Source organism: Histoplasma capsulatum, genomic scaffold (assembly GCF_000149585.1).
Source record: "Histoplasma capsulatum NAm1 scaffold_2 genomic scaffold, whole genome shotgun sequence".
In the NCBI taxonomy this organism is placed as follows: Eukaryota; Fungi; Ascomycota; class Eurotiomycetes; order Onygenales; family Ajellomycetaceae; genus Histoplasma; species Histoplasma mississippiense.
The window spans coordinates 1026276-1039451 of NW_001813981.1; the positions used below are offsets into that span (position 1 = coordinate 1026276).

Consider the following 13176-nt stretch of genomic DNA (forward strand, 5'->3'; position numbering starts at 1 on the left):
GACGAGAGATGAATGTAGGCTTTTGCCTCCTAGAATAAGCGCACATGAATATCAGGCGCGTTTCTGAAACGCACTTTAAGCAGTTAATTAGACAAGCAAGCTGCTCCGCTGGTTTGATATTTTAAACTGGGGGGAATGCTGGTTTAAAGTTGGACCGGCAGCAACGCGCTGCAGGGAAGCAGCAAGCAAGCCATGACGAAAGAAAGCCACCGACCCAGGTAACTCCTGCATACAATGGAAGCCCCATTGCGGATTAAACTTTGCGAATCTGATACGAGGGGGGATCTGTTGGCATCGTAATCCGCAATCGAAGAGTCGATTTGGTGGCGGGCCCCGATCCCCAGCCAATTGCTGCTATTTGATGCGACGTTACGCCGCGTGTTTGAGCAAGCGGGCCTTTTTTAACGGCATGAAAATTAATACGCTGGTAATCATCACTCATCACAACAACTACTATCATATTATGAATAAATATATCCGGGGATATACCCTGTTGGATGATTTGCATCAGCTGCTCGATGTAATTCGGGTTTTATCCCGCGTCAGATTACTCTCACGTTCATTTTTCTGTTTGCTCTTCATCCCTACACACGCCTTATATTTGGCATTAATTTCGTTGCAAAATGAAAAGCAACTCTCCCCCTGATGTCATAGATGGGCCTTTTTTTATGAATCTTAGTAGTCCTCTTAACTAACTAATTATTTTTCTCAACCCATCATTGATTAATTAATTAGATAAAGAAGTCAGCTGCCTGTGCCTTTTGTCGGCCGCAAACTCAACCCGCCCCCGTTACTACTACCTGGGTACGTTGAACCTAGAGCAGTTAGTATTCACATGCATCATCGGCAAAAAAAAAAAAAACTCTGTTGTGCAATATCGCTTGATCTTGCTGAAAAACTCAGTGAGCTTTCGCCTCGTGACTCTCATAATTTATTATTATTGTAACTAACTAATCTTAAACCTTAGTTAACTAGTTATTCATGGTACTACTCCGTAGTATTTTTGAGGCGGCATCGAACTAACAATCTCGGTCTAGCTGCGTTGCGGCACGTTGCAAGAAATCTCTTAATTGACATCCACGGTGAGTGCTCGTAAAAGCTATTTTCCGGAGAATAGGGACCAGGATATAGGTAGGTATGTATAATAGTTTCATCCATTAGTTATTTTATTTTTTCTAGAACTCTTCACCAGGTGAAACGTGCATGCATGCGTTGAAATCGTGTCTCTTTCCAAGGTTTCATAGTGAATCAGGGGGAGGATGAGAATAAGGGAGGAGGAAGCTGTCAGTTCTCGAAACAGGTTTAAAACAGCAGAGAGCGAGAATCCCCGAGAAGCATTACAGATTCTAAACAATCCGATGAACGAGGAATACATACAAGCCCCGAGCCGGCCACACAACAAACAACTCTCGGGTCCTTTCGTCCCTTCACTTCGATACGGCTTTCTTCTCTTCTTCCAGAAGCCTTTCCACCTCGAAATTTTTCCTGGAAAGATAACCCATCCACTTCTTTACTTCATCTTGTTCCTTAGCGTCGTTCTTTGCACGCTCTTCCTCATCACTTTCGCTGTGGTAACCACTCCGATTCGCGCGCCGGCCAGCATCACCTGTATTTGGTTTAATAGAAGAGAGGCGCCTCACAAGTTCATTGGAATCCTGCAAGCTGATGAGGATCCTCTTCTTGTCCGATTTCGCGGCAGCGCTACGTAGCAACTGTAGAATTTTGCCCTCTTTGCAGTCATCCCATGAGATGAATGGTCCATCCCCTTTGATATTGTAGATCTGAGAAGGGTCGAACTTTTCGGGTTCTCTCCGCCACCTGTTAAGGAAATACCGGTAGGGCACGGGAGCCGATGAGCTATAAGAGTGTCTCGAGTTTCCGGATTCGCCGATTTTTTCCTCCACCATGCGATATTGATCGACCAAGTAAGATATGAGCCTGTTCTCCGCGACCTCCAAAGGAGTCGTTCCTGTAGCATTTTCTAAAACAGCTAGGCGAGGATCCCTCTCCAGGATAACTCGCGCAAAATCAATTTTCTGATCCTTGATAACCTCATGGATGGGGTAATTTCCTTGTTCATTCAAGATATAGAGCTCTTGTCCACCTGTGATGTCCAGAATGGCTTCCAGTGTGGCTGTTTCAGTCTCCGGGCCATGCGAAAGCCATTGCGACAATGGGATCTGCCTACCGAATCCAATACGACCGCTAATGTCAATCTCTAAGCGGGACCTCTGTTGCGCAAGGATTGGAACAATTTCAGGATCTAGGATATCACACAATGTTCTGAGAAGCTTAGGGGAACTTTGGACAGTGGAAGGGTGGGACGCAAAGATGTGATGAAGCATATTGCGGCCATCGTTATCCCGAGCGGCTTGGTCTGCTCCCGCTTTAACGAGCATTTTGGCAGCCGTAATCCTCCGACCACTGAATGCTAGGTGGAGGGGTGTGAAACCTTCAATATTTTTGGTGTGCAAGGAATCCGGGAATGATTCCAGGATAAACTGAACCAGAGAGGCGCTAGATTTCTCTGACGGTGAGGCAAGTATTGCGCAATGGAGAGCCAGATTTCCTAAAATCAATGTTAGTTCAGGACTGGTGATGTACGTGTCAGGCAAGGCCGGCTAGAACTGCACAACTTACGTCGAGCATCCAGCCAGGATGCTAACATATCATCAATTCCACCCTTCATTTTAAAGAGAGGTGCTAGCCGTGCGTCATCCCTATGTGTATGGAGGAATTCCTTATATTTCTGCTCGGGCGCATCGGTAAGGAACCACTTAACAGCGTCAATGTTACCCTCACTAATGGCAAGCAAGAGTAACGAGTGTGAACCAAAAATCGGCCTAAAGTAACGGTAGCTGTTCTCGGCAGCCCAGTTCGCTCGTTTCTTGCCATACACGGATAATCCGCGATAGTACTTGGTTGTGGATTAGCGAAATTTCCATAATTTAGCTAATACCTGCTCTCAGTTACATACCTTAGGTTCAGTTTCAGGCTTGACGCCTGCCTCTTTCATCAGAGCTTCAAACGGAAATCCAAGTCCTGTTGTCGACATAAGATAACCTAAGATTTGCGTGCGGCCATCTCTAAGACACATATTGAGTATGTCGCTCCCAACAGTGATAAATTTATGCCTGTCTTCATCGGAAGATTTATTGTTGTCTTCTTCTTTAGAGTGTCTCAGATAGTGTGTTTTCTGCTCAACCAAGAATTTGACTGCTGCAAAATCATTTCGCTGGACGGCAAGACTCATCAAGTCCATGCGGCGTTTTGCCTTGAATGCATTCATATCAACCGTCTGCGTCTACTCGTAGTGAAGTGGTAAATTTAGTAATTTAGTATAACACCCGTTTAAGAAACGGCAGGAATCAAGCCGGAGAGGGTTTACTTACAATTGGATCCCGGTACCAGTTTAATAGGTGAGTATCAGCTAATGTCGCATGATCAGCTTTCACAGTATCCTTATTTTCATCACCTAAAAACATGGACATGTCTCGTTCCCTGTTGAGGAGGTGGGACACCGAAGTAGTATATTTCCCGATGCTCACAGCTTCCAGCTCTCGGACATCATCAATGGTTTGCTCGTCGTCAACAATATCAAAACGAACGTTGACACCTTCAGAATCAGGCGCATCAGGTTCGGAGTCAGAATCGTAACTATTATAGTCATTATCATTGTCGACAACAACCTCGTATACTTTACGGGTTGACTTTTTGGAATCCCGTTTCCATTGTTGGGCGTCTACATCCTGAAGAATGCCTTGAGCCAGTTCAAAGTGGCCGCGAACCACAGCAATGGTGAAGATATCCACCTCTCGTTCTCTGAGCCTTGCTGTAAGTTGGAGCGAAGAACGCGGCTGCTTGACAGTGGCTGGCTCTGTGGTTAGCTGTTTAACCTTGTCGATATCGCCATCCCATGCGGCTTGGAACCTAAAACACAACTACTTAGCTATTGCAGAGACGCAAGACAGAAGATGGTAGGAGTTATATGAGGTGGTTGTTAGGGGGGGTGAGATGTCAGAAGAACGTACAGCGGAATATACTCTTTTGTATCTACGTCCCCTACGTCTTGATCGGTGAAGGTGCATGCGACCTCAAATTCCTTCGATGCTTCAGCAGTTGATGGAGATTTTTGAGCTTTATCTGCAGCCCGCGCGTGTTCTGGGTACAGTTCCGCGAAAGGTTTACCCCCTTTAGCCTTCAAGGTCTGCTCGAGTGCTTCCAGCTCCTTGATTTCACGTTCAATCCAGTCCGCCCTCAACCTCTGCTGCTGTTTGAACTTAGTGCATTCTTCGGAATTCAGTTTATCTTGGATGACCTCCGAAGCGAGTTTCGCTATTGCAAGCTCATTCTGGACAAAAGAGTGTTCGAAAGTCCCATCCACTAGGTCCTTTAAATAAACAGCGTCGGGTTTTAACTCCACAATACTGATTGGAGATTGTTGAGGCTTATCCAACGATTTCAGAAAGTCCAGGCGCGCTGTAATGAGGTCAAGGACTGTCTGGCCACTAGAATAGTAGGTTTGTTTGTCAATCAATCGATGAGAGCCCGTCGTGATTGCGTTAACTTCCGCTCCAGCATCCAAAAGTGTTTTGACAACAGCAGGAGTTGAAAACTCAGCTGCTTGAATAATTGGTTGATGCAGAATATGCTCAATCTTATTAGCTTGATTATTTCGACGTGCCCAGATGCGCCGCAAACGTTCAAAGAATCCTGACACGATTGCTCCTTTCTCCAATAACTTCTCAACCATCCCGGTTCCTTTGTAGCTAATTGCTGAATTAAGAGGCAACGCACTTTGAGGACGCCAGGATGTGCTTATAAATGGATGGTTAATTGCAAGCTGGGCAGCCGCTGCGTCGATGTCGAATATTAAATCTATATGGCGAGGCTCACCGGCTATTACAAGAGAATGGAATGCGGTTATATGATCCTTGTTGGCTTGCGTCGAGGAAGCTCCCAATTCAAGGAGAGTTCGCAACACATCTGTGGACTGTTCGAATGGAAGGTGCATAGCAAGGATCATGGAAAAGATCACATAATAAGTATTGTATTCCTTTTGGACAAAAGGTTGGCTCGCGTCTGCACCGAACTCTGTAGTGAGGGTGGTGATAATGTCCGTATGGCCGTGTAAGATCGCCACATGAAGTGGACTAATTGGATGATCCCACGAAAGCACCCCGATATCATCGTAGAAGTTAGGTTCGTTTTCGTCCTCATCCTGTTCCTCCTGGGGTGTTTTTGATGAGTCCGTGACTACAATCATTGACCCTTGAGACACAGCAAATGGAGACTTTGCGCCACTTTCTATTACTGAAATGTCATCCTCTTCTGCCTCTTCATCGTCATCCTCATTTGATGCAATTGACGGGCTCGCATTTCTCTGTTTTGTGCCCGAATTCTCAAGATATTCAACCTGGTTCGCTTCGCTCTTCCTCAGTATTGCCCGAAGGATTTCCACATCCCCGCGGGCTGCAGCAAGGTGAAGAGCGGTAAACCCGCCAGCGACACGACTGACAAGGCGTGCCCCATGGTGTACGAGGCATCGTACAATTTCGGGGGTTCCGCAGATGATCGCTAAGTGAAGAGGCATGCGACCAGTATGATCTCGCTGGTCAATGTTGAAGTCTTCTTGGGCACAGCATTTCTGAACGTGGGTAAGATCGCCCGCAACAATAGCTTGGCAAAGGCTTTCCGTGCCGCCAGTGTATGCGAATTCAGTCCAGTCTGAATCAGTAATAGGGTTAAAACTCCCAATGGTTTGTCTCCCTGGGTCATGCTTCATAAATTGGATTTTGCCCGACAAATATTTTTTGCCCTCGTCCGCCGCGATGGACTTTTCCTCCTCTGTACTAGGAGCGGGGCAGTAGCCGCAACAATCTTCGATGACATGCTTCACGCTGCCGAAAAACGCGGGATGCCTGTGCAAATTCACTTTTCGGTCTTTTGGCCTGTTCCATTCCGCATTCAACAACAAATCATTTTTGTAAATCATTTTCTCGATCTGTTGATAAAAAATTAGCATCTGGTCACGCCTGCATCAGCACGACACTCTTAATCAAAGTTACCTTCTTTGACGTATATTTTGGGCCATAGGGAATTGTGAACGTATGATACCTAGACACATCCTCCTCTTCAACCCATTCCGCAACATCTTCGGGTTGTACTTCTTTTAGATTCTCTCTGTTGACATAATAAGCCCTGGTACGACTGGTAGTGGCTCTGCCGCGCTCCTCACGTCGTTGGTTAAGATAGTTTTCTCTGTTGAGCTGAGTGGGAAGCTTCTCCATGACCAGGAGTCGTGCAAGACCAACAACGTGGTTAAAGCTTCTTTCGAATATTGTAGGATCCAATCTTGAACGATCTAAAGCTGGCCAATACACTTCAAATCCACGATGGGCATATTTTGCAAGACGGTTTTCATACGAAGGTGAACGCCGGGTAAGGTCGATGGAATTAGTCTGAGTAGCAAAAGCTGCAACGGCCCTGGGGCTGGCCCAGACTTGACGGCCATCGAACGCAGTACAGGAACAATCCACATCAAAACCGGTCAAGACTTCCGAGACGCTTTTATAGAGCCTGAGTACTATCTGAACGTGGCGAGTAGGATATTTCGAAACAATAGTCAGGGCATTTTTGGTCCGAATAACCTGTTTTCCACAATTAGAGTTCTGCAGGCACGACGCCGAATAAATATAGCCAACAGAGCTAGACATACGCTGACTTCCTCCAGAATACTGTCGCGGATGCATTTCTCAATTTGCTTGATCTTCTCAATTGCCTGCTCCTCGTCAAGACCATAGAGAAATAGATCGACATCCGAAGACGGAGCAATTTTCTCGTGGTAGTATTCCCTGTTCAATCAGTCAGAACAATCAACAGAGAACATGTAGTTATCAAGCACGAGACAGATAGATGACCAAATTTGCAGCAACTTACCTCTGAGCCTTGCGCGACGACCCGAATTTATCAGGAACTGGCAATAGACAAGTAGTCACCGCACTCCCGGCAACGACAACATTGCTCCAGTCCATATCAACTAGTGACGATTCTGAAAAGATCCTGAAATTCTCGAGGAACTGATTGAAAGTCGGAACCACGGCAGCAGTGGAATCTTTTTTCCGCATTTCGGCTGCCAGGGGAAGGATATACTTTTCAGCATCCGCTGGGCTTTCTTTGACAAGGTCCCGCGCCTTCACTTTGACATCTACATCGGGCTGAAGATAAAGGGGGACGACATTGACGTGGGGATTCTCAATTGCCTTATTGTTAGGCTCTTGAGCAAAGATTTCACGGAGCTTATATTCGTAAGCTTTGAAGGGTTTCATCGCCTTGCCGGTGAGAATCTCATCGCGGCTGTGTCCATTTAGATAAGGAACAAAGCCGTTCAGAGGAACGGGGATCGATGGGAGCTCCATGGTTGGGAGACGGACTGGGGATTCAAGGAAATGAACAAGTGGAGAAAGTGAAAGTTATAGGACGGATATGAATTCCCGAACAGATTCCGAAGTTTGGTCAAAAGACAATTCTGAACACGCTGCCAATAAATCAATTGTGTTCTTATTGTTATAAGTTGTGGCAGAGAACGAGACAAACAAAAAAATGAAGAGAAGAGCGATAAAATCACGGATTCGAGGCGCTTTTTAAATGCCCTCTCAAAGAGCTTTGCTGTCTTCGAAATCAGAGGAGCTCCAAGGCCAATCAGGAAATAGCAGGCAGCAGGACCACTTTGGGCACTTTGGTATATACCGAGGGGTTAACGAACCCTGACAAAAACCTTCATGAAACTCCTTCATCTTGGTGAAGAGGGGCAGAGATCCGGCAGACACCTTGCCCCTCCGCCATTGTGACAACAACGCTAGGGAGGTTGTTGCCTTCCACTAATGTAAGCCAACAGGCGAACTCCTCCACAAGAGACCAACTAGTATACGAACAGTATAGGTCGGTCGGTGTGGAATCGGAGCTTGTCCACGAAAAGGGGAACCCCCCAAGAAGAGGTCGGTTGCCTGAGTCATGTGACCTTGGTCTTCTGCCTCACAGAACAACAATAGATCTGTAGATCCGCCTCGTTGGCCAGGAGGTTACTTTGGGATGGTGTCTTTCTTTCTTTCTTCGTTTCTTCCCTTGCACTGAAGCCTTGTCACTAAGATGTCCATTGAATAACAAATTCAGCAGCGACTCTGGAGACGCAACGCAAACGAAGATGTCTAGACTTCCTTGACTCCTCCTTCACCAAAACAAGCCATAAGAGCTTCCCGACTGCTGCAGAAGTGTATGGGTGGAGAGCTTATCAAAATTGTGTGTTCATTTATATGAAGCTTGTTCTGGGAGACATGGCTGTATGGGCTGGATGGAAACTTCATTTGTGATCAGTTATGTGAGATTGTTTCTTTGCTTCAGCAAATTGAGCCAGATCCCAGTGACTCTTTTATCAGGATGCATGTATTCCACAAGTGTCCATCAGTTGATTTTTTTTTTTTTTTTTTTTTTTTTTTTTTTTTCCACTAAGTATTTAACTATAGGATCCATCCACTGCGCACGTTTGCACGATTATGTCTTTTGCAAGCCATCTCTAATCAGGACCTTATAAAGATGTAAACGCATTCAAACGACTTGTTTTCTTCTCTACCTCAATGCTGCAAGTTGACCCATGAAGACTTGCATCAGGGTAATATTCTAATTTCACCAGCTGGAGACATCCGATTGGAAATAACTCTGTACAGGGTCCCACAGCCGGGCGCTCGTTTGGGGGACATCCGCGCGGCGGAGGGCAGTTTGGGGTGAGCTTTCAGTCGAAGATGATCTTCCCCAGCCCAACGCCGAAGTTAACAGGATGGAATAGACAAAGCCACCCTCCAAAAACGGACAGCTTACTTACCTAGTCGACCCAGAACTGGTCATTACGGCTGCTCAGATCGTGACACTAAGCTAAAAGAGAGATGGACAAGGAGGGGCCTGGGTATTAAGGCTAGTTTAGTTGACGGTGTTTTTGGCACTTGTGAGGTTCATCTAGTTAGATTAACCACTACCCAGTTTCCTTTCTGACAAGCCACCTGTATGTTAGATTGTGAAACTCCATTCGAAAGTCCCATGTATGGTCGGTTCGGGTGACAGTTATCGGCATCATCCACCAAGTTACTAATAAAAAAGAAAAGAAAAAAAGAAGTTGAAGGAGAATAAAATTATCGTTTCGTTAATTCTCAACCCGAGTTTATGGGCCCAACAGAAAGTGCGTGAGGGTATCGTCAAGTCATGGGTCATGTGAAAGACCAGTCAAGGAAACCTGCAAGAAGGGACACATTGAAACTATAAACGGGGGAAAAAATGAAAGATGGGATGTAAAATAGAAAATTTCCTGAAACTTTAAATAGCCCAGTGAAAGTCAGAACAAAACATTTACATAACTATGGGGGCGTTACAATAAGAACAGAATATCAAGCGAAAGTTTCCCAAACACTGCCTTATCCACAAAATATATAATCTTTTGGAGGACATGCAGCCAACATCGTAAATCGTAAAACCCGGTAAAAAAACTAAATGAAACCATAAAACGGGCCACTATCAAAACGTCTGGCGAGGAGAATGGAGAAGACGGAAAAGGGAGAAAAAAAAAAGGATGGAAAAGGGGAAGGAGAATTATCGACCCGATTTTTCAAAACATTTCTCATGACATAAAGCTCCTCAAGCCCGGGCTATTTGCCATTTCGCAACGTAGTCCCGCCAAGGGATCGCCCGCTCTGCGAGCCATAGGCAGGCGGCGGAGTAGGAGACGGAGACGAGCCGCGAGGAAGATAAGCGTTTCCAGGGGTAAGCCCAGAAAGATTCTGACTGGTCCCGGATCTCATGAACGGCGGAGGTTTTTGCCCCGGAATGCCGGGATATTTCACAGAGTGCGCATCGCCGTCGCTAACGACAATCTGCTGTCCATCTTTCATGCGCCCAACAACCATTCCTTTCGCAACAGATTTGAGGACTGCTTTGCGAGACACTCCCGCCGCGTCGATGTACACCAGACCAACATTTTTGACGCCACCAGTGAGCTCCGACGTGAACTTTGCCGCCTCTGGGCCGTAGCGGTGGCCGACTACCGTAGTCGCAGCGAGCTGTCCTGAGTGGAGAAGCTGTTTGGCACCTTGGTCAATACCATCTGCAATCGTCGAGAAGGCGATCAAAGATTTGTTCAAAATTCCGGGCTTGGAGTGGTATATCGGTCGGCCGTTCTCGTCGAATCCTCTAGGCTCAAAATTTAAATCTTTCTTGCCTGCAATGGTGGCGCCGAAGTTTTGAGCAACCTTGGTAACCTTACTGACGGTTTTAGATGACAACCCAGCAGCGTTGCTTGAAAATGTATTGATTCTCCTCATACGTGCTTGCGCGGTAGGGGTAAATGTCATGGGCTTGGAATTTGGTTTCGTTTTCTGGGTGAAGGTATTTGCTCCTGACTGTATGGACTTGGCAATATATGCGGAACCGGCAACCAGAAGCCGCGAGGCTGTTGCAGACGTTTGAACAATGGTAGATTTCGCATAGGCAGGGTGCCTTGCTGTTTGCAGATATTCGTCGGAAACATTATGGACAGATATATTGTTTCCTTGCCCTTCGGTAGGGAGCTGTATCTCAACCGGATCTATCCAGTCATTGTTAGCAATTTACCAATTGGGATATGTGTCGATGATATATATGGGTTACAATACTCTTTGAACCATGTTTCACATCTACATCCTCCACGATATTGAAGCTATCCGTCAGCTCACCAACAACACTTCCGTTCTCCTCATCGACGAGGACAATTTGGCCAGGTTGGCGTTTCGCAGGCTGTTTTTCACCGCCAGACCCGATATATCCTTCTCCAGGAGCATAGGTGGCAGGGTGATACGGAGCGAACTTAGGAGGCGGAGATCGCTCAAGAAATGCGGTACATTGGGCGAGAATGGTTTCGAAGGTATCCACATCTTCTTGAGACACCTTCCCTGGCCCACTGCCAATTGACGGGAATTCGATCCGCGTGAATGCGCCTGCGTTTGGGCCTAGGTCCCAGCGTGGAATGAGGTAGCTGTTTGGTGGCTGGTGGTATATCTGGGTCGTTGCGGGCAAGGGCAGATCCAACTCCGGTGGGAGGTGGAGGTGGAGGTAAAAGTCATCTTCTGGTGGCTGCGAGGCTAATTCAGGATCTGTAGGGGGACAGGAAGTCGGGACCATCAAGAGAGAAAGGGTTTGGGGACCCGACGTGGTGAGTTCTGATTCCTCTCCATTTTGAATGTGGAACGCCCGAATATTGTCAATGCTGAAGAACAAACGAGGGTCGTATGGGCCTCGAGACATTTTCGCCACGGTCTACTAGTTCTGAGTGTATATAAAGGGTTAGGGCAAATAACAACTTGGGGGGAGGAATAGTTGCTATTTAATGGTGTGCGTACGTAGACTGAAGACAACAGGGTAGATATAAATATGTCAGCAGGGGTGGTGGTACTATCACAGGCGAGGATTCGGAACTGCCAGACCAAGTGAGAATGAGGATAGGGGCTAGTATATGAAACCCCTTGGCACAATGGAACAGGCCCGTTTCGCTTTGGATTGAAACAAAGGAAGGAGGGAAGGAAGGAGGAAGGAAGACAAAGATTCTTCCAGGGTTGCTCGAAAATTCCTCGATCCGTCGCTTTGATGCTGGGAGGAGTGGGGGACGGGCGGCGAGCGCAAGCTTTTAATAGCGGGGTTTCACTGGGCCACAGCTGCACAACTTCACATCTGCACCGTTCGTGGCGGGGCTTGGCAGGTGTTCTCCATAGGGAACCTCCAGAATCCAAGAATTGTTACTCCAGAATCTGGTGCAGGTGATATATTTGGCACAGCCTGCGTCCGTCGGTGACCATCACGGCGTCAACGCAGCTTGGCGCTGCATCACCGGCGAAGATTGGTGGGAGAAGATGCTGATGATGTCACCGCCACCAATCACAAGCGCACCAACGGGTGGACGCCACATATTGTGGCTGGTGGCCGACGAACGATTCTCAAACTATCAAGTTCTGGGGGGCGCAGCTTCTAACAACAACGTACACAACATACACAACATGCCACCAGCTGGCTGGGAGAAGAAGCCTCCAGGTTTCCCTCAGTGATCATTTTTAGTTTGGCTGTATTGAAGCTATTCGAAATGCTTGATAATCGAATGCGACCTCAGGGTGATACTATTGGTTACTGGGAGAGAGAATTGAGATACGTGGTGCGGGTCACATAGTTTCCATCGTTTTTAACCCCTCGTTTAGCAAAGGAAATTTATCATTTTCTTCTATCTTCAAATTTTTTTTTTTTTTTTTTTTTTTTTGAAGCCCAAGAGGAGAATCTGGCCAATCATGAGGGTCATGTGACGTATCCCACCGCAAGTAGCCGAGGCTTAGCCGCTACCCCCTGACCAGTGGCCAATCCGATTTTCAACATCGACGTTCGACTTTTCATCTCGTCAAGTTTCCATACCACACTGTATTGCCTACCACGGACTGCTTCACGTTATATTCTTTTGGCGTTCGAATCTGTTAACCCCTGTATCCTTTTAATATCACTCATTATGGCGACAGCTGCCAGAGCGCTGCGGCCGTTAGCAAGAAGACCCGCTTACATTCTCCACACAGCACGAAAATCTGTGCCCTCAAGGACATTCCAATGGTATGAGACTTCCTTGCCCCTCAAGCCTCAAAGAGATACCGGGGAGAATCCAATCCATTTTCATTGTTTTGTGATAAATGCAGTTACATATATCCAGGCCAATGGACCTAATGCCTTGTGGAAATATCTTTCAGCATCCGCCCGTTCTCTGCCACCCCGTCTCGCCGTGATGTAGACCTTACCTCCCTCACCCCCACCCCTATTACCCTTCTGTCCGAGACTGAAGCCATGATGGCCGAATCTGTAGCCAAGTTTTCCCAGGAGCAAATTGGCCCGAAGGTTCGAGAAATGGATGAAGCCGAAACTATGGACCCTGCGATTGTTGAGCAACTCTTCGAACAAGGATTAATGGGCGTGGAGATTCCGGAGGAATATGGTGGAGCCGGCATGAACTTCACATCTGCCATCGTTGGAATTGAGGAGTTGGCTGGGGTCGATCCCAGTGTCAGCGTGATGTGCGACGTCCCCAATGCCTTGGTGAACACTGCCGTTCTCAAATTCGCCGACGCGGAGGGA

General features: G+C 46.9%; 4 protein-coding genes across 4 annotated transcripts in view; 2 read left to right on the top strand and 2 right to left on the bottom strand.

Annotated features, from left to right (window-relative positions):
- Window positions 1-1427: 1427 nt before the first annotated feature.
- Window positions 1428-7418, bottom strand: HCAG_02402 (predicted protein; the record flags this gene model as incomplete). The annotated part of the gene is made up of 8 exons (XM_001542181.1): window positions 1428-2569; window positions 2641-2917; window positions 2978-3304; window positions 3393-3930; window positions 4032-6004; window positions 6069-6650; window positions 6719-6854; window positions 6940-7418. 8 exons carry the CDS (start codon window positions 7416-7418, stop codon window positions 1428-1430), a joined length of 5454 nt encoding a protein of 1817 aa, XP_001542231.1.
- Window positions 7419-8333: 915 nt separating this feature from the next.
- Window positions 8334-9265, top strand: HCAG_02403 (predicted protein; the record flags this gene model as incomplete). The annotated part of the gene is made up of 4 exons (XM_001542182.1): window positions 8334-8339; window positions 8724-8780; window positions 9065-9097; window positions 9164-9265. The coding sequence occupies 4 exons, from the start codon at window positions 8334-8336 to the stop codon at window positions 9263-9265; spliced, it is 198 nt and encodes a 65-aa protein (XP_001542232.1).
- Window positions 9266-9692: 427 nt separating this feature from the next.
- Window positions 9693-11322, bottom strand: HCAG_02404 (conserved hypothetical protein; the record flags this gene model as incomplete). Its single annotated transcript, XM_001542183.1, has 2 exons — window positions 9693-10627; window positions 10755-11322. The coding sequence occupies 2 exons, from the start codon at window positions 11320-11322 to the stop codon at window positions 9693-9695; spliced, it is 1503 nt and encodes a 500-aa protein (XP_001542233.1).
- A 1569-nt stretch (window positions 11323-12891) lies between these two features.
- The window catches only part of HCAG_02405 (hypothetical protein), a gene marked incomplete at both ends in the record, with an annotated part of 1218 nt that continues 933 nt past the window's right edge, over window positions 12892-13176 (top strand). The window contains one exon of the mRNA XM_001542184.1: window positions 12892-13137. Within this exon, the coding sequence (XP_001542234.1) occupies window positions 12892-13137 (246 nt within the window). The remainder of the gene's footprint in view (window positions 13138-13176) is intronic.